The 21,865-nt window shown below is 38.3% G+C and overlaps 2 protein-coding genes across 5 annotated transcripts in view; both read left to right on the forward strand.

Annotated features, from left to right (window-relative positions):
• Window positions 1-21,865, forward strand: part of LOC134220856 (calcium/calmodulin-dependent protein kinase kinase 1-like) — a 439,381-nt gene that overhangs the window by 340,403 nt on the left and 77,113 nt on the right. The window lies entirely within an intron of this gene.
• Window positions 3,428-8,624, forward strand: LOC134219106 (uncharacterized). The gene is made up of 3 exons (XM_062697800.1): window positions 3,428-3,545; window positions 7,359-8,429; window positions 8,477-8,624. Exons 2-3 carry the CDS (start codon window positions 7,363-7,365, stop codon window positions 8,622-8,624), a joined length of 1,215 nt encoding a protein of 404 aa, XP_062553784.1. The 5' UTR covers window positions 3,428-3,545; window positions 7,359-7,362.

Genomic DNA, 21,865 nt, shown 5'->3' on the forward strand with positions numbered 1-21,865 from the left:
ATCGTGTTGTTGTATATGTCGGTCAAAAGGTTCATGGTCTCTATTATGGGCTTGTTCGGAAATTTTGATTTGAGTGATCTATACAATTCGATCATTGTTGAATGAAATCTCTCCACTATACCATTAGCTTGGGAGTTACTGGCATGGTGGATAGAAATACCGAGGTCATCCAAAAATCCCATGAAATCAATGGATGTAAAAGATGGCTCTTGATCGCTGACAATAGTTTGTGGTCTTCCGAATACTCTAATATGTTCGCTAATTGCCTTTTTCATGTCGACAATTGTTCTTGTTTCTAAAGGTATTATATTAGCGTATTTTGAAAACGAATCAACTATCGTCAACCATTTTAGTCCTTTCAAAAAAAATACATCTATGTGAACTCGTTCGAAAGGCTTCTCGCCGAAAATACTTTTCTGGATTAATTGAGGAGGTTTTCTGTCGTATTTACTTTTTTACATGTGGTACAACTTTCAATAAAAGTACGCACCTTTCGATTGAGTTGGAAATAATACCTCTGTAATATTTGCGCTTTATTTTCCTTTATACCTCTATGCGCATATTCATGTGTCTCTTTGACTAACTTGTCCTGTTCGGAATCCAATCTAACGTCCTCCTTTTATATGTTTCCTGAATAAGTTGCCTTAGTCCAATGGGAACTCTAAGACAGTTTACCCCCCTAGGGTTGAGGTACTTTTCAAATAATTGAACTACATCTATTTCGGTGTAGCTCGGTTGAGGAATCGTCGTTCGACGACGGTTGATGAAAATTTCTTCATAAATTTCGGAATCTATATTTGAAATTTTAAAAAGAGTTTTGGTTTTAAAGAATTTATAGGCTTTTCTGTACACTAAATATAATAATTATCGCTGGAATCGGCAGAGTGTACGGTATCTAGTTCACTATCCCTGTCATCGTTCCCTGATTCGTCCTGCGAATTTATATTTATCTCGTCTGATTTGATTCTGGATAGCGCGTCTGCCACCACGTTATGCCTGCCGGGTTTATAAATCAATTCGTAATCATACCCTTCGAGTTCTAGTTTTCCCTAAATATCCGTTTGTTTGTGTTTGACAAAGAGTAGGTTAGAGGTTGGTGATCCGTAACTAACTTAAATTTTCTGCCCCATAGGTAGTGCTCAAAATGTTTGACAGCCCAATACATAGCTAAAATTCTTTTTCCGTTGTTGAATAATTCTCTTCAGTCTTGTTCAACGTTCTAGAAGCGTAGGCGACTGGACGATCTTTTCCGATGGGTCCTTGAGAAAGAACGGCCCTATTGCATAGTCGCTTGCATCAGTAGTAAGAATGAATTCCTTGGAGTAGTCAGGATAAATTAATATCGGATCTCTCATGAGAATTTGTTTGCACTTGTTGAAACAAGCTTCTATTTCAGTCGTTATTATAAATTCGTTATCTTTTCGAAGTAGGTTAGTTAAGGGTTTTACTAACTTTGCAAAATCTTTAATGAATCTTCGGTAATATCCCAGAATTCCCAGAAATTGCCTAACTTCCTTTTCTGTTCTTGGCAACGGCCATTTTTTTATCGTTTCTATCTTGTCTTGATTTGGTCTCACTCCGTCCTCAGAAACAGTGTGTCCCAAAAATGAACTTCTTTCCTGAAAAACTCGCATTTGTCAAGTTGTATTTTCAGGTTAGCGTCCTTCAACTTATTTAGAACTCTTTTAAGATCGATTTTGTGTTGTTCTAAGGAAGGTGAAAATATGATGATGTCGTCCATGTATACCAGACAACATATTCCTACTTCTTCTCTTAGGATGCAATCCATAACGCGTTGAAAAGTCGCTGGAGCATTTTTCAACCCGAATGGCATTCGTGTAAACTCATATTTGCCTGAGTTTACAGAAAATGCTGTTTTCTCAACGTCTTCGTCATCAAGCTGAATTTGATGGAAGCCTGAGGCGAGATCTATGGTAGAAAAGTAATTTGTTCTACCTAATTTGTCTAGGATGTCCGTGATTTCCGGTATAGGATATCTGTCGCTGATAGTTTTTCATTCAGCTTGCGATAATCTATAACCAGTCTGAATTTCTTCTGGCCCGAAGCGTCTGACTTCTTAGGCACTACCCATACGGGAGATGTGTATGGAGAAATGGATTCTCTAACGATCCCGTCCTTAAGGAGTTTATCCACTTGATTTTTCACAATTTCCTCGTAAACTTTAGGATATTTATAGGATTTTGTGTGTATAGGGATATTATCCGTTGTTCTAATTTTATGCTTTATTTTGTGAGTGAAGGTTAATCTGTCATCGTCACAATATAGCACTTCTTTATTCTCTCTCAAAGCTTCATACAATGCAAGCTTTTCCTTATCGTTGAGATGGTCATCTCTAACGTTATATTTCAAAACGTTGTTCTTCAAAGGAATCTTCTCGATTTCATAGTAATCATCTCCTATTTCTAGTTCGTTTACGTTAATTTCAAGAGATTCTTTCTTCATATTTTTCCGGATTGCCACAAAGGCCTTTCCATCTTTCCCTTCATAAAGTCCTGGTAGAATCGAAAATGAATCAAATCTACTTCGTGGTTTAACATAAATGATCCTTCTTTTTACGGGTACGTGAATAAATTGGAATTCATGTTCGTTCATATTTATTTTATGTTTCTCTGGAAGCATCTGTTTCATTTTGATTATTCTTTTTCCAATTTTCAAAGAGTTATCTGAAGTATTAATTATTGCTCTAAGGTCACGGAGCGATTCGTAACCAATAAGGCCATCGAAAAATTTATGGAACTTAAAAACAAAAAATTTGAGTTTCTTTTTGATTTGAAAAATATCGATTGCAGCTGATTTGTTTACTACATGTTTTCCGTTTGTATTCGATATGGTTGAATTGGGCTCTTCCTTACAATTTTCAATATTCACGTGGTTCGGTGAAATATAGTTTTTATTTGCTCCAGTGTCAACTAAAAACTTCAGTTCGCCTTTTGTGGTCAATATTGAAATGTATGGTAGGAAGTGTAGGGAAGCGCACGGATTAAAATAAATAAATACATATTATGAATTGAAGTCGTATAAGAAACTCTCAAAATAAGATTGAAATGAGATTATATAAAAATATTAATAATAATAATTTAGAAGAATCGGAACAAAGATTATTTATTCCAAAAAGGCAGGTACAGGCGAGGATGATGGATGAATACATTTGAATCGCAGTAGGCATAAGGTATTCAAAATAGATGGTGTAATTGAATGGGCATGATAAAAGAATAATGGGGTAGATCGGAGTAGGCGTAGGATATTTGAAAACAGATGGTGTGAATGAACGAGTAGAATTCAAACAATGGAATTCAATCGCAGCAAGCATAGGTTATTTGAAAACGAATCGGTGTGATTGAATTCGAAAAATATTGGAATCGCAGCAGGCTTAGGAGATCAGCTTCAGTTTGTTGGACGATTTGAAGTGGAATAAACGTGTTTCCAAACAAGTGCGAAAAAAAGTTAATTATTTATCAAGTCCGATTATTAAAAAATACGAGTCACGACATTGGCGCTAGTGCTCCCGAGGAATCTAAAAAGAAGTAAGTGGGATAATTGATTTTAAATAACGTGCGAATTGCCATTATCATTCTGCTTTAATTGTTGAACTGTGCAAGATCCATTAAAAAAACAGCATGTGCTAGCTTTCGAAATGTGCTCATGCGCAGACATTTTGTGAAATACGTTGTATATGAATCGCTCAACTGTATATTTTAATGGTTGAAGCGACACTAGCTTTTAGCATCGTGAAAACACAACATTGCATTTTGAACTGTGAACGGTATATTTTTATATTTTCACTAAATACACAGTTGCACAGCACTGTTGAATTGTTTCATTATAAAACTACTTCGAAGCGATTATTTTTTTGTTTCATTTTCATTGCCAAACATTTTTCATTGCCCAAGTAACGGTATTGGAACAACAGTTTGATCTACGAATCATAGCTGCCACAACAGAGTACTTCACTAACACTAATGATCAATTTACCGTTTGAGTTCATTCGGATGTCAATTCCGTCATTGCCATCATTGCGAGAAACAATGTTCATTCATTTACACCAATTCATATGCAGGAATGCAAGTGTGTAATCTCGAAAATCAACGATAGTATGTCATCTTATTTTGATCGAAAAGTAGTGAGCGGTATTTGTATTCGTTTTTTTAGTTTTCCGCCATAATTTACGCGTTGAAATTCAATTCAGCTTAAATAATATTATGTTCAGTTGTTCGAAAAAGTGCTGGTGATGAATGGGTGTGTTCTTTGATGCCGGTGATACGTGGATTTAATGACAAAGATTTGTGAGATGAAACGTGCGATAATTTACATTAATGTGTGTACGATGTGTACGGGAAACGGTTTTTAAAAAAAAGTTAATAGTTCAAATTCACGCACACATATCAAGTTATGTTTGGGGCTTTATAGATTTATTCATTGACAAGTGTCTCAGTGCTTGGCTGTTTATTATTAACATACAATTCAATCTGAAAAGCATTGGTTTATGATGTTTAACGTAGATGTATTACTTAAAAAAAAAAGATGTATACCGTTGTTGATGTGATGTGTTATTACGGTTCTCAGATAAAAAAAGTGATTTTACTGATAATTGTGTCTCTGGGAATCGTATTGTTGCAATGCATTGTGACAGTGAAGCGATAAAAATTCAATTATATGATCAAACGATGATTTCCAAATAAGTTCAATAGAGCTTCTTGAAAAATGTGTATTATCAATTTTGTTATCAAAAGTGCTAATATAATATTTTGCTAATCGAGATAATCGATGATGAATTAAAGTTACAAAAAAAGGAAAGCAGAAGTTTAGGACAGTGCTTAGGAGTATCCAATATGCCTGATACTAATATGGACAACGGAACCGGTTTCAAGATAAGTATACTGCAATAATAAACATATCTTTTTAAAAATAACGCGGCTTATAAGAAATTGATAGAAATTGAAAAAAAATGTGTATTTGCTGCTATTTGTTTTTATTCTGCTCGATAACTAAAGTATCACCAAAGATTTGTGTGAAATCGATAGATATATGCATATCATTTTACAGCTATCCACAAATCGGCTTACTTGATAACATAATGATGCATCTCATTGATTTTTTCAATATTACAATAACTATTCCTGAATTCAAGTAGACCAGACTTGATGGCATAACAAATATACACTTTATGAATTGAATTTCGTTTTCCGGTAGCAAAAAAAAGCGTTTCCTCGAAGAATACACTGAAAATGGTGTCCTTAGAAAATCTATACTGTCGAATACTTTTTTGGTTATTTTCTATTTGGGCTAAAATTCAAATGGATTGTAGCTCATCTGAAATGAACGCAATAGTTACTAGAGAAATTTATATTATAATTTACCAACCTAACCAAATTCTTGCACAATATGGGCAACATGCTTAGTTATTGGATAAAAACGAGTGAATTATTAATTATGGATTCTCTAGGTTGGATGGTAAGTAAAATAAATTGGATGGAATGAGCAATTCAAACGTGTTCTGAGAGGGACCCCGGGAGGGTAGATATTAGTCTTTAGAATAGTCTCCAAGGAGGGTCTCATATAAACCGCACGTCCTCTGAGAGAGTAAGTGCTAAATTCGAGTCCCCTGAGAGGATAGTTTGAAGAAAATGCAAGTCCCTTGAGAGGGTAAGCATTGCAATACGCGAGTGTCCTGAGAGGGTAGATATTAAAAAAGTCCCCTGAGAGGGTAAGCTTAAAAAAATGCTAGTCCCCTGAGAAGGTAAGCAATGTTAAATTCAAGTCCCCTGAGAGGGTAAGCTTAAAGAAAATGCAAGTCCCCTGAGAGGGTAAGCAATGCAAAAAAAAAAATAAAGTCCCCTGAGAGGGTAGATATTAGAAAAGTCCCCTGAGAGGGTAAACATAAAAAATGCAAGTCCCCTGAGAGGGTAAGCAATATAAAATTCGAGTCTCCTGAGAGAGTAGAAAAAAGTTCAGTCCCCTGAGAGGGTTTACCTAAAAAATAATGCAAGTCCCCTGAGAGGGTAAGCTTATAAAAAAAAATGCAAGTCCCCTGAGAGGGTAAGCAATGTAAAATTCGAGTCCCCCGAGAGGCTAGAAACAAGTACAGTTTCCTGGGAGGGTTTACTTAAAGCTAATGCAAGTCCCCTGAGAGGGTAATCAATGCAAAAGTCAAGAGAGGGTAAGCTTAAAGAAAATGCAAGTCCCCTGAGAGGGTAAGCTTAAAGAAAATGCAAGTCCTCTGAGAGGGTAAGCAATGCAAAAAAAAAAATAAAGTCCCCTGAGAGGGTAGATATTAGAAAAGTCCCCTGAGAGGGTAAACTTAAAAAATGCAAGTCCCCTGAGAGGGTAAGCAATATAAAATTCGAGTCTCCTGAGAGAGTAGAAAAAAGTTTAGTGAGAGGGTAAGTAATGTAAAATTCGAGTTCCCCGAGAGGGTAGAAACAAGTACAGTTTCCTGGGAGGGTTTACTTAAAGATAATGCAAGTCCCCTGAGAGGGTAATCAATGCAAAAGTCAAGAGAGGGTAAGCTTAAAGAAAGTGCAAGTCCCCTGAGAGGGTAAGCAATGTAAACGTCAAGTCTCCTGAAAGGGTATTGTTAGAATAGTCTCCTGGAAGGGTAAACTCTAAGAAAATACAAGTCCTCTAAGCAACTCAGGGGCCCAACGGTAAGACGGGCGGCTACAAAGCAAGACCATGCTGAGGGTGGCTGGGTTCGATTCCCGGTGCCGGTCTAGCCAATTTTCGGATTGGAAATTGTCTCGACTTTCCTGGGCATAAAAGTATCATCGTGTTAGCCTCATGATATACGAATGCAAAAATGGTAACTTGGCTTCGAAACCTAGCAGTTAATAACTGTGGAAGTGCTTAATGAACACTAAGCTGCGAGGCGGCTTTGTCCCAGTGTGGGGATGTAATGCCAATAAGAAGAAGAAGAAGAAGAAGAAGAAGCAACTCAAAAGCCCCCTGCAATAGCACGCAAAGTTCCCTGCGAGAGCATATGTATAGAACGTAGAGAAAACGGGAATTAATAAAGTTTTGACTAGAGGATGAACATTTAATTGAAAAAGCTAGATTTTTCTATGGAAGTTATTGAAATATATGAAATCTGATTGGTCAAATGTTTAAACAAATTAATAAGCAACTGTGAAAGAAAAAACCCTTAGAAGATGAGGCAATATTGCCTCTTCTTTTGATTGATATTTAAACGAATACAATAAAAGTTACGCTTAAATGTTGAAGACGAGGAAAAATTATTACTGAATGTTACATTCGATCAATTAAAGCAAGAACGAAAGCAAATAATGCGTGTTTCAAAAATAGATTTCAAATTTCAATGGTTTTATTGGTATTTTATTTAGCAAAATGAGTAAGACCACTAACAAAGACTTGTCGAGAGCATTGGCAATGGAAAAACAGCGAAACGCTCTCTTGGAGGCTCGACTCAAACAAACTCGTTGCAAAAAGAAGCATTCTTTCGAGTGGAGTGAAGAACCAATTGATGACGGTGATTCCTCGACCAAGCTACTTGAAACTTGTTCAAGCCGAGGAAGCTCATCGGAGATTGACCATGATACGTCCATATTCACATCAATGTCATTCGCATCTCTGAACATTGTGGAGTGCAAACCAATCGATGGTGAAGATGAGGTTGACAAGAAATCCTTCGAGAACTGGAAAGAACTTCTCGAAGCGTCAATGCAATTTGCAAAGGTGAAGGATGAGTTCTCCAAAATCAGTATCTTCAAAATCAAAGCTGGATGTAAATTGATGGAGGTACTTGACGGTACATCTACTCGCGACGATGATCCGGATATGAAAATGTTTCCATACTCAAATGTCATGAGCCGATTGAAAAGGTACTTCAATTCTCGAGACTATGTTCTACTACAGCGGCAAAGACTTCGCTCGATGACTCAACAATCAGATGAATCCGATCTGAAATATGTCAAGCGAGTAACAGCGGTCGCTAAACTTTGTGACTATGGTGAAGATCAATTGATGGAAAACATTGCGGATGTCGTACAGTCACATGCCCTTAATTTGAAAGTACGTGAAGCAGGACGAAAAGTGATGAGAAAAGGCGGCTCACTTACTGAATTTCTTGACAAAATTCGGGGACACGAAATTGAAAAGCTGAACGAACAGACGTTCTTGAAAAATCATCAGCAGTACAGATCTGATGATCAGCAAATAGCGACCGTTGCATCTGAGCAGCGCAATCCTGCCGGAAAATTCCGGCCGTCTTCATCATTCAGATTCGTAAGTAAACCACAGGGGCCGATGTTCAACCAATCCAGAATGGCAGGCAGCTTTCGTGGAAGGGAACTGCACGTGGAGGATGGGACCGAAGTAATGGTGTTGGACGAAAACCATGCTGGAGATGTACCGGAACCTATCATTTTCCCCATGAATGTCATGCAATCAACAAGGTATGTCGTAATTGCCAACGGATTGGACACATAGAACGCGCATGCAGCCAGAAGCTACAAACCATTGCAAGGAAGCGACCAAATCAAGAAGACGCGGAATCGTCTACACCGTCAAAGGCAAGGAAGATCGCTGCAATTTGCGAGACGGATCAAGACGAAACCATCGATGAAAAGGATTTTGTGAGTGCTCAGTAAACATATACTTTTCTTTATGCATACACATACACAATATCACATCTGAACCTAAATTAGTTATTTTCGAACAATAAAATTTTCTCTGAATTAAAACAGCCATGTACAGAAACAGACCTCTCAATTAAAATTTAAAAAATAAAGAAATGTATTGCTTTGGTTTTCAGAAGATGGATAGCAACATTCAGCTCGATACCGCGGATAGTTGCTCTACTCCACCCGTTTTCCGAATAAATACGGAAAACCAAGACAAGTTACACGTAGATCACACGACGTTTTCTCCAAGTCCCAAAATGAATTCGGAAAACATTATTGGTTTAGTGGCGGGTCTTGCTGTTAATTTTCTAATTGACTCAGGTGCCGAAGTAAACACGATTAGTGATCAGGTGTTCGATAAGATGTTGAATTGCGATCAGACGAGTCGAATGATTTACGATCTACGAAGTGGAACAGATAAGTCGCTGAAAGCGTATGCGTCTCCCGGAGAAATTTCCGTAATCGCTTCATTCGTCGCTGAACTCTTCATATCCGATGATCGTCCACGATATTTGGAAAAATTTTACGTTGTGCCTAGTACACGATCTTTGCTAGGAAGGAGTACAGCTCTAAGGTACAGCATACTACAATTAGGTCTTGCTCTTCCAGTACACCATTTGACACAAAAAGCTGAACATTATCCATGCGAGGTTTTTGCACTGGATTCGGATGGTGAATTTCCCAAATTCAATGTTCCTCCAGTTTCCCTGGCATATGACAAAACAATGCCTCCATCACGGAACGTCTTCACCAATATTCCACCCGCTTTTAAAGAAGAGACAGAGCGCAGACTAATTGAATTACTATCGTCTGGAATCATTGAACGGGTTACAACTAATATGGACAAGTCATTCTGCTCCTCACTTCTAGTCGTTCCGAAAGGAAGAAACGACATAAGATTAGTTGTGGATCTTCGTGGTCCTAATAAATGTATCATACGAACACCTTTCAAAATGCCATCATTAGAATCAATTATATCTGGACTACATGGTGCGGCTTTCTTCTCAACGATTGACCTTTCGAGTGCCTTTTTTCATGTTGAATTACATGAGAATTCAAGACACCTCACGAATTTCTTTGCTGGAAATTGTACATACCGGTTTAAGAGGTTGCCTTTCGGGTTGTGTAACGCTCCTGATATCTTTCAAGAGATTCTTCAAACTGTGGTACTGGCTGAGTGCCCCGGAACATTGAACTACTTAGATGATGTACTCGTGCACGGTAAAACTATGGAGGAACATAACGCAAACTTGGAGAAAGTACTTGATCGGTTTCGTCAACATAATGTTGTTTTGAACGATGCGAAATGCAATTTTGGAAAGGAATCGGTGAAGTTCATAGGATTCCGTTTTTCCCGTGACGGAATCAGCGTTGAAGATGACAAATTAAGAGCAATTCAAGATTTTCGTACTCCTGAAACACTTTTAGAAGTGAAAAGCTTCCTAGGATTACTAAACTTTTCGGAGCGCTTCATATTGAATAGAGCTGATAAGACAAAGTGGTTAAGGTTACTTGCAAAGTCAAGCTCATTCTATTGGAACAAAACAGAAGAGGATGAATTCGTTTTTCTTAAAAGTGAGGCTCTGAAATCAATCAAAAGCTAGGCTATTTCAATCACGTTGACGACACGGAGTTGTACGTAGATGCATCTCCGATCGGCCTTGGAGCGGTACTCGTGCAGTACGACAAAAAGGATGTACCTAGGATAATTTCCTGTGCATCCAAAGCTTGAACAATTGCTGAACAGAAGTATCCGCATACCCAAAAGGAAGCACTTGCTATGGTGTGGGGTGTACAGAGGTTCCCCTACTACCTCACAAGCAAACAATTCGTTATCCGAACGGACTCAGAAGCCAATCAGTTTATTTTTGGGAGTAATCAGCGAACTAGTAAGAGGGCAATGACGCGCGCAGAGCCATGGGCCCTGCGGCTGCTCCTGTAGCATTTCACCGTTAAAAGAGTTCCAGGCCATTCTAATATTGCTGATGCACTATCACGGTTGATCAGCAAAACTCAAGTTGACGAAGCATTTGATGAAGAAAACGACAGGCATGTTCTTTACGCCTTGGATGCGGAAACAATGGATATCACCTGGACAGATATCCAACTGGCGTCCGAGGTCGATGTAGAATTGGAAGCAGTTCGATTAGCTATACATACAGATCGATGGCCCGAGCATTTACGGAGATATGAGTCTCAAGCGAAAGAGTTGAGAACATTGGAACCAATAGTCTTCAAGGGCGATAAAATAGTTCTTCCGAAGAGTCTACGTAGCAAGGCACTAAAGACGGCCCATCAAGGTCACATCGGTTGTGGTGCGACAAAGAAAATTATGCGCGAATATTTTTGGTGGCCTAATATGAGTAAGGAAACACTAGAATTCGTTAAGAAATGTGAAACCTGTTTGCTGATTTCAATAAAAAACCCGCCAATCCCCTTATCTAGTCGCGAGTTGCCTCACGGTCCATGGGAGATTTTGCAAATAGATTTTTTATCTCTTTATGGATATGGCTCAGGGCATTTCCTTGTCGTCGTGGATACAAATTCGAGGAATCTTCATGTTGTGGAGATGAAACATACTGATGCAAAAACCACGAACGCGGCACTTTGTAAAAACAAATTCCACCTGGGGATGCCGTTGATTATCCAAAGTGATAATGGACCACCTTTCCAAGGGAATGAATTCATCGAGTACTGGGAAACAAAAAGAGTTTGGGTACGTGAAGCCATTCCCCTAAGTCCCCAAACCAATGGATCAATCGAACGTCAAAACCAGGGGATCATTAAGGCAATGGCAGGAGCTAAGCAGGACGGCAAGAACTGGAGGGACGCATTAGAGTGTTACACCCAACCTCATAACACACTTAAACAGCATTCGCGACTAGGAATTACTCCATTTGAATTAATGGTAGGGTGGAAATACAGGGGAACTTTTCCATGTCTGTGGGACTCCGAAACAGCTGAGGAAATAGATAGAGAAGATGTTAGAGAGAATGATGCACTTGCGAAACTAAACAGCAAAAAATACGCAGACCAACACAGAGGGGCGAAGGAATCTGATATTGCCGTAGGAGACACAGTAGTAGTCGCAACGTTTCAACGAAATAAAACGGACCCCACTTTCTCCAAGGAAAGATACACTGTTTTGACAAGAGAAGGAGCCAAGGTTGTTATACGCAGCGATAGTGGTGTACAAATAGCAAGAAACATACGGGACGTAAAGCGAGATACAAGATTTAAAGCTGTTGAAGGGATGAAGGAAACTTGTAAGGATGATGTAGTGAACAAATTTGGAAATTTGGAAGTATCCGGGGATAATGCTGAAACAATTCGAGGGGAGATGTCAGAAAACATCAACGATGGAATCAACAGGACTGACGACAGGAGGCCGAAGAGAATGTCTCGCAAACCAAACAAATTTAATGATATGATTTTATACCGAATTTTTTCATGAATAGTAGGAGTGGGGGAGAATGTAGGGAAGCGCACGGATTAAAATAAATAAATACATATTATGAATTGAAGTCGTATAAGAAACTCTCAAAATAAGATTGAAATGAGATTATATAAAAATATTAATAATAATAATTTAGAAGAATCGGAACAAAGATTATTTATTCCAAAAAGGCAGGTACAGGCGAGGATGATGGATGAATACATTTGAATCGCAGTAGGCATAAGGTATTCAAAATAGATGGTGTAATTGAATGGGCATGATAAAAGAATAATGGGGTAGATCGGAGTAGGCGTAGGATATTTAAAAACAGATGGTGTGAATGAACGAGTAGAATTCAAACAATGGAATTCAATCGCAGCAAGCATAGGTTATTTGAAAACGAATCGGTGTGATTGAATTCGAAAAATATTGGAATCGCAGCAGGCTTAGGAGATCAGCTTCAGTTTGTTGGACGATTTGAAGTGGAATAAACGTGTTTCCAAACAAGTGCGAAAAAAAAAAGTTAATTATTTATCAAGTCCGATTATTAAAAAATACGAGTCACGACAGGAAGTTGTTATTCTTCATTATTTTCTTTGACTTTCTTTTCGAGCAAGATGAAAATTTATCTCATCTCCCACGAAAAAATCATCGTCTTCTGAATCCATCCGAGAATTTTCTACTACTTCATTCTGAATTTCTTCCTCCTCGTCAGATTCTTCCTTTAACTCGTTCGCTCTGTGTGAATGGTTATTCACCTGCATTTTCGAAATATGAGTCCGCATTGAGGCGTCCTCATCCATAACGGGTCGGTGTTTAAATTTACCGGACTGATTCTTTGCGTTGTTTCGTGGATCGTGGTTGAATGTGCCTTGTTTGGCAGGAGGTGTCACGTTATTGGGGTTCCATTTACTCGAGCTAGGCATTTGACCACTCGGTTGCTTATCGAGTTTTTGTCGATATGCCGCGTTGGAGTACTGGAGAGTTATGTTATAGGCTTCTTCTAAAGAATCTGGCCTATGGCTCCTCACAAACATAGATAACTGTTCTCCCAATCCATCAACAAATCTGGTTAGAGTCATAAGGCTAATGAGTTTGTTGACTTCTGTTAAAGCCAATTTGTAGTCTTCAAGGGATCCGACAGTTGTTTTTATCGACGTGTCGATAGATTTAATTTTATTATAGTACTCGGTAAGAGAACGTTTCCTTGCCTAGCATAAAGTAATGATAGGATGTGGGACGGTAAGTCTCTCCTATCGCCGTAAGAATTTAAAAGAGTGTTTTAATAGAATCCCAATCAGAAGGATTACCCGCGGCTATTAAAATTTCCTTTGCTTCTCCTATAATTTTTCCTTTAATTGCCCTCACAATTTGAGTGTACATGGGTGTGTTCCGATAAGGTTCAAATAACTGCAAGGTGGTTTCCGCGTCTTCCACCCAGGCTGAAGGGTGGTAGATTCTTAATGGGGTCGGGTGTTCTAAATTGTAAGAAAGGATCCTCGGCCTTTCGTTGGAGTCCGTTTATTACATCAATCATTTTGCTTTGAGTTTCCGTAAGGGATTTTAGTTGAGCGATTAACTGCTCTTTCGTAAGTTCAGCAGGAGATGACGCTGGCGAGTTAGCCATAGCGTTCTGCTGGGAGGCTTGATCGTTCATTTTCGTTTCGCTCTCTATATGCGCTATCGAGCTTAGAAAAATTTGATCTGCTTAGTTCGTTCACTCGGTATGTGAGCGTGAAAATTTGATCTGCGTAAGTCTATTATTACGCTTCGTGATCACTTTTTATGTTTATAATAACCCGTTAAAGCTCTTGACCCTGTTACTATGATTCACTTTTTCTAATTGAGCCGCTTTAGTAGTGGTTGGATTAAATAATTTGGGTACTTACAAGATGGTTCCTTTCATCAGGGAGTCCGATGTGCGTTGCGTCGATGTAGTAGGTTCCGAGGGCGGGATTAGTCCTCCAGATGATCACAAATTCCTGATATTCGCTCAGAAACAGCTAAAGCTGGGTCATCGGTGTCTTCCGTCGACTTAGGGCTGTTCCTCTTGCTATAGATGCGTTATAGTTGTCCTAGATGTTCGCTCCAAAAACACTTTTAACACTTCTAGCCACTCAAACTCCGTTAGACTGCGCCAATTATGCCGTGATATTCCGCGGTATAATAAAAAAATATTTATTTCACTTTAATTATTAACTATTACACTTTTACTTAAACTTCGGTGGATTACAATTAATTACATATGATATATCTCTGCAACTAGCACTGAATCGAGACTGAGCTTGCATTCCTATCGCTAACCCTTTTATAAACTATTACCTGCTAAGTAGACAAAAATCAATACCGTCGATGATGATCGGCCACGTTGTCCTCTTCAGGTGTTGAACCCTCGAGCTCCTGCTGTCTCAGCGTATCCGTGGTGTTCCAATTGACGTGTCGAATGTCCGTTACCATGTGGGTTGTGGGTTCGGTACTGTTGCTACGGGTGTAGCGGGTTCGATATTCCATAACTTATATACAGGGACGGGAACGGTTGACATTTCTTTTTATCATTCAATCTGCCAAGAAGTAAAAGAAAAACAAAAACACGGCAGCCGCAGCAGCAGCCACGAGCAAGCAGACGACAGTCAGCACATGATTTTATTATTTTCTCTCCCCACAATTAATGTTTCTGTACGATCATTTCACGACGACATGACCGTTTTTGGTGGTAAATGATTATTTCTTTACTCCTTGCTCATTTTAGAGACTAGAACTAATGAATTAGTACCAACGGCTAGCATTCTTTCTAGGCTTTGCGCCACAGGCAATTTAACTCGATTCTGTTCTGTTTGCGCTGCGCACAAACCGAAACAAGAAATCTGCTGACTGCACCGACGGCTCGACTATCACGCAGCAGCAGGCAGGAACATACAAACAGTTTGCCTCATCGGTAAAAAAATGTCACAATGAGGCGTACATTTTTTTTGGAAAACTGTTTCGGTTTGTGCGGTGCGTGAAATTTGACCGGATAAAATGTAAACATTCGCATAATCACAGTGTTTTACTGTACATTTCCCAACACTGCTTATATATATATATATATATATATATATATATATATATATATATATATATATATATATATATATATATATATATATAGATTAGTATTGGTGTCAGCGTTAGCGGTATATATATACAGATGTGTGTGGTGTTGACATTCTGTCTCTTGTTGTTTGTTTATTACGCGCGTTGAAAATGGATTGAGGCATCGTAAATAGCCGTTTTTGAAGGTCGAAATCATTGCGGCGTACTACAAAACTGAGGTTTTGGGGATGATTAATGCCCTTAGTGGCCCGGTGATAAGACGGAGATCAGCCCTACGTGTTCCAATAGGACGATAACCTTTTATAAACGAAAAATGCGATTTAAGCCTTATATGGGGACAATTTCATCGACTTTTTGGACAAAACTTTGCGATCTCCCACACTCAGAAATAAATTTATACCAAATAGATTAAAAGTCATGCTAAATGGCTATTCGCCTGGTTGACCCCAAACTCGTATTTTATCCAACAATACCTGGATAGTATAACTTTAAAATATTGTGATTTAGTATAAGTCAGCTTTATAGCATTTTAGTTTATTTTAAATCTGATTCAAAATTTTCAGGTTATGTTAATTTGTTTTCATTCTTTCATTTTCCTAATGGTGTAAATAAAAGTCTAAACAAATATATTTTCATTTTTATTAAATAGTTTACAAATTGTAAATATACAATAAATAAGGCATATGTGTGTGTGTGTGTATGTGTGTGTGTGTGTGTGTGTGTGTGTGTGTGTGTGTGTGTGTGTGTGTGTGTGTGTGTGTGTGTGTGTGTGTGTGTGTGTGTGTGTGTGTGTGTGTGTGTGTGTGTGTGTGTGTGTGTGTGTGTGTGTGTGTGTGTGCTTCATCCTCTATCCCTCACCCAGCTGGGGGTGTTGGTCAAGTAGTACTACAAATAATTTGATCAGATCTCATGGTCCGTAATGGTGCCCTTTTTGTTACGAAGAATAGTACTACAAAAAGGATTCACTTCTGAAGCTAGAAAGGTTTCTTCAGAAGTGTAGGGAATGGGATGTACTAATTGTTCATAACAGGTACAGCAAAACTTCACAAGGACGCCCTTATTCGTAGTAACTACTCAGGGAGTAGAAGGTCGAGAAGAGCCACCGTTGCTAACTAAAGCGTGAACCGGATACCTGGGACTCCCACAATATCCGCGGCAATAGCAGCAAACGATGCCCTGTGCGTATTTAGTTTAAAATTTTATAACATTTTATATTGGTGAAGCAATGAGACAACGAAAAGTAAATAACTGGAACGCGCTCACCAATTTAGTTCATCCAGAGTGTTGTACTTCTTATCCTCCTTAGGCAGTATCAAAATTACAACATAAGTGTATGAAAATCAATATGTGATTTAGAATTTCTTATCATCATCAGGTGATTTTGATTAATTTAAGCAAAAGTATCAGTCAATTAATCAAGTACGAGACACTGAAAACGGCTTTACTGTTGATGTCGAAATACGTATCTGTCAAAGGTACAATAAAGTAGTGAAATCAAATGAAATAGTACAAACTCGTCTTATGAAACTAATCGGCGTTTTTTTTGAGTTATGCTCAAATGTCATGTGAAATTTTTTTGGCGATAGCCTGTTTGTATTTTCACGGCTCTGCAAAATTTATTTTGTTGTAGACGATAAATGAAGCTGCGGACTGTATCATAGCTTTTCGGTAATTACCTTTTTGATCGATTGTATAGTCCACTGGCCACTCGATGCTGGCCACAAAACAAGGACTGTGAGGGAACCATACCTTTCCATATTTCTCTATGATAAATTCAAAAGTAATTGTAATTTGAAGAACACTAAATAACGAAAAATTATAAACTGAAGGAGAGAAAGAATTTCAAGAAATAAAACGCTTTGTACTACAAGAAAAATAAGGAAAAACGGGAAAAAATATCAAATTAGAACAATACAAAAAGCTTCTTTTAGCTTCTACAATAATCGTAAAGACTAGTTGATGTGGTAATAAAAAAAATCTCTAGTCGGTTTGTTACAAATTAGCACCTTTTAAGGCCATGTTAAAAGAACTAATAGCAATGTTCCATTTCTCATAGTGTAATTTTGGATTTCGGCGCCCACCAAAAGCTGACACCCTTGGCGGGGGCCAGCCCTACCAATTGAGCGCTACGGCGGTGTGTAGAACACTTATTCACCACAGATCAAAATTCTTGCGTTGTGAATAACAAAATTTCAAAATAATTTCCGATAAATGATAGTGTCTTGCTTGAATTGTGTACGTTATCAACATTATTCAAAATTAAGCGTGTAGTTTGAGGTTGTAAATAAGGAAACGTTTCCTGTCTCGAACCTTTTCAAGATCCCTTTTTTCAATTTTAAAGTTAGCGAAAAATCTTGTTACTATTTATGAGCCTGAGCATTGAATATTTTAATCGTAATTGTAAAAATAGGTGTCCGATTGTAATTCATATAGAGTGATCTGTCCAATACATCGTTATCCGAACGAAACATACCGAAACCACTGTTATATTGTGTCAATTTGTTATTCTATGCTGAAATAACATTATGAAGGTATATATGTAGATTCTCCTATTCGATAACATAGAAGTGCAACAAGGAAAAATCTTACGAAGTTTCAACGCATAGCCAGCCTCATTTGAATTTAAACTTGCTTCTGTTCTTACGTCCATTGACACTACTCATCTGGTCATTCGCAGTAGCTGGAACTGCACTCTCTTCCGCAAGCATTATCGATGAGCTGATTGAACTAACGAAGACGACGAAGACTTGTAATTTTTCCATTTTTCACAATGAGATGACTTTGGCTGCAAAAGAAAATTTGTGGCAGCGAATTTGATTAGCTGCCATCCACACGCGATGACTACTTCGATCTCTATATACAATAAATAAGGCATATGAAGGTATATACCATCAAAACATTTTCCGGCACAAAGCACTATCTTCCCTCCGTTCGGAACGCATATTGGTCAGAATCAACATCGCTATTTTTGCACTTCTGAAAGCCGTTTCCTATTTTGCGAAGTCCTCCCGCAGTTTTAGCTCGAGTTTCAGTCCACACAAATTCACTGCTTTAATTACTGAAATTTTCTTACAGAGCTATTTCACCGCAAGGGAAACGACACAAGTTTTTTCAAGCCGAAAAATCCCAAAGAAGACTGCATATTCCGCAAAAACGACGGCATATTTTTTGCGGATTTTGGCGTCTTTTCCGGGATTCTTCGCTTGGAAAAACTTGTGACGTCCTGCTTGCTTTCCACAATGAATTATCAACACCAATCTCTTGACGAGCACACTTATGTTCTTATTTTGCGATACAGCAGACGAGGCATCTCCTCCGGTGAGATGATCGTTTTCGATCATTTCTGGTCATTTTTAATTTCCACTGGATTGCGTTCAAGTTTTCCAGCGTGCAAAAACTTTCATATCCGTTTGTACATGTCGTCGAATGGCGGGTCTACGGGGTCGACAAAAAGGAACAACCAACAAAATAAACAAATAAACTTTATTTATAAATTAATTATTTAACCGAAAAATGCGGCAACTAGATCGGAATACACCAAGCGCGAAAATAGAATATCAACAGACAGAATACAAAAGCAAAATAAGTTTGCGTTATTCTGCCATAGTATAAATTTTAATTATAAATAGTATACATTTTTATACTAAGCGCTTATAATCTTAAAATATAACAAATTAGATTAATTTTAAACCTTTCATAGATTAGTTATATTTCTGAGTGCAGCTTCCCGGAGTTGAACCCTCCTTACTTTCTTGTTTGGTCCTTTATTATGTTAAAGCTGTACGAATACGAGGTCAGTAACTTCGACCAGTTCAAGACGTAATTATCAAAATCTGGAACGAAATGCCCATGCAGACCGTGCGTGCCGCTTGCGATGGGTTTTAGAAACGTTTGAAGCTCGTGAAGAAGTACAAAATAGAGGTCATTCCAAAAGAAATGTTACAAACGTTCCTTATAAACAATACTTTCAATGAAATGGAACCGGGAAAAGAAATAATTTAATCTCAATTTTTAAACATTTTTTGAAAGTGTATTCGAACTTATTGAACACCCTGTATACCTGAGTGGTGATGAGTTATCCGATGTGCTGACACTAGGGTGGCTCAAATTAGTGTGGGAAAAACTTTTTTCAATTTTTTTGATGGGCCGCCCTCTTATTCGGTACTATTTGATGCCCTGATGCTCTGGACAAAATTTCAGCCAAATCGGTCAACGTTTGGGCGGTGCTAAACTCGTGGGAAGTATATATGCAAAAATGTATGCAGAAACATCCAAAAACAGTGATTTGTAGTAGACACGTAGACACGTACATGTGACGTAACAATGCCCAGGAGGACTATGTCAACCGGTAACTGGTGGACAAGAACGATCGTCGATCTTCGCTGAATCTGTCTTAGAGCTAAAAGAGGGTTGCGATGTGCTAGAACCGACTCCGACAGGCTGGAAAGACGCCGGGTGTTCCAAGCAGCGAGCATAACTCTGAACCATGAGATTGAATGTAGTGAGAGAGCCTGCTTCGAATCGCCGTATAGGAGCAGCCTCCAACGATGCCTGGATGAAGGAAACTTCCCAGGCCGTTGAAAACGCGAACAGACCCTTCGGCATTCAGACCAATTCGCTTACTCGACACAACTGGAAAGTTTCTAGATAGGGTCATCCAGCATAGATTGTCGGTCTATACTGAGTGTGCTGGTGGCTTTTCAAGCAACCAGTATGGTTTCTGTAAAGGCCGGTCTACGGCCGAGGAAATTCCGTTGTTAACGGATACGGTTAGGATAGCGCTTGGTCTAAATAAGCGAGGTATTCTGTGGCTTGATTACACGCATTTAATAACGCAGCTATAGGTGACTCCCTATATCGCTTGCAAGTCCCGGATTATCTATGTAGGATTCAGAAAAGCTATTTTCAGAACAGGATTTTGTTACACGATACCGACCTTGGTCAGCAGACGATTGATGTGTCAGCGGGTTTTCCACAGGAATCGAGTATCATGTACGACGGAGTGTTACGCTTGAATCTCCCGACCGCATAGTGGCGAAAATCGTTTTAGGGCGTTTATTTAATAGTAGGGGAAAGTGGTCGGTTGTCGGCACCCTTTTGTTCTTAATTCATAACATTCGCTAAATTGAACAAAATGGTGATATTTGCATACCAATGGAAGTCTATAGGCACAAGCTAATAACTGGTGAAGAAATTTGATCTATTTTATCTATTAGAAACATTTAAAAAATAATTTTGTGCGATGTTAATTTTGTGCCGTTTAGAAAAAAGGTGGTAGGTTGTCTGCACCCCACAGAAAACCAATAAAAACGGAAAAATATGTACTGGGGGCATTAAAGTAATAATAAAGAGTAATAATAAATAAAGTCTTCCGAATATGTATTTTCATACACACTCGCCATTCATACTAAAATTTTCCACTATTCCAAAAGTTTGAAATAAGAAAAACAATTTCATAATAGAAATTTGTTGGCAGCACTATAGATAGTGGAATATATAGATGAGCGAAGATAAATCCTCTGTCTCCAAACGAACTGTCCAAACGAGCATGACGTCACGATTTCAATGAAAACGTTAAGGGCTGTGATGCTGTGTGTGATGTGTGTTAAGGGCTGTGATATGCGCGTGTGCACGGGCAAAAAAACGACTCAGCCATGCTTTCGCTCATCTATAGATTCTACTATCTATAGGCAGCACTATCCACGTACATGTTAAGCTTATGTGTTAGTTGTTTGACAGACTGAGGCACTTAACTGAATGGCAGTACAATCAAAACCATTTTTATGCGGTCGAAATGGGATTGCACTTGGAAATTTTTGTTAACTGGAACCGAAAATAAAGTTTCAAATTTGTTTTTCGAAATAGACCGACATGATAGTTATTCTGCATAAGGGCACAGATAGGTCGTCCAGATATCCAAGATATGGCTTAAGCTCAAATTTTTTCGCAAATTGACTTTTAATTTTTAAAACTGATTTTTTTCAGTGTAGGGCTTATTTAGAATTTTTCGAATGTTTTTATTAAAAAGTTTGACTGATTTTGCGATAGTTACCCATACAACACTTTTTGTAGGATGCGTCGTTTGTCAATTATATACATTTGAAAAAAATGAGTAAAAAAAAGTTTGGCCCTTTTCAAAAGATAGTCTAGATCAAATTTGAAAATTTGTTTGTAAAAGTTCACGTTAGTTCTACGTGTAGTAATTTAATTATATTGAACTATCAATTAAAATAAGACGTCATTCCAATCAAACGACTACAAAATCAATCAATAACGGTGTAGATTATTGGTTACGCGTGTAGATCTGAAGGCCTTCACTTTAGGTACGTATTTCTTGGATAAACGTGAACGTCTTCATTAGAGTGGGGCTTGTATGGAAAATGGAAAAATGTATGAAATGTATGGAAAAACGCAAACTTCGTCCGATTAAGTGAGATCAAGGTTTTTCTGAATCGTTTTGGGACCCCAATCAACTGTGCAAAACATGGGCTTGATTGATTGCGACCTCGCATGCCGCATCGCGTTTTAAATTTACATGAAGATTAGTATGGGAAAACGTACTTTTTTACATGTTTGCTATTAGCGGCTTCAACTATCATTAATCACGTGACTAAATACGTTAGCATATAGTCTGGAAGATGCCGAAAGACTTTGCCGAAGAAGGTACATAGCTGGGAGG

This window comes from Armigeres subalbatus, chromosome 3 (genome assembly GCF_024139115.2).
Source record: "Armigeres subalbatus isolate Guangzhou_Male chromosome 3, GZ_Asu_2, whole genome shotgun sequence".
NCBI lineage: Eukaryota > Metazoa > Arthropoda > Insecta > Diptera > Culicidae > Armigeres > Armigeres subalbatus.

Excerpts from the sequence above, each read along its gene's own strand:
- LOC134219106 (XM_062697800.1), top strand. The coding sequence starts at position 7,363 with ATGAGTAAGACCACTAACAAAGACTTGTCGAGAGCATTGGCAATGGAA. Across the intron at positions 8,430-8,476 it reads AATGTCATGCAATCAACAAG|CCAGAAGCTACAAACCATTG; the intron begins GTATGTCGTAAT and ends ACGCGCATGCAG.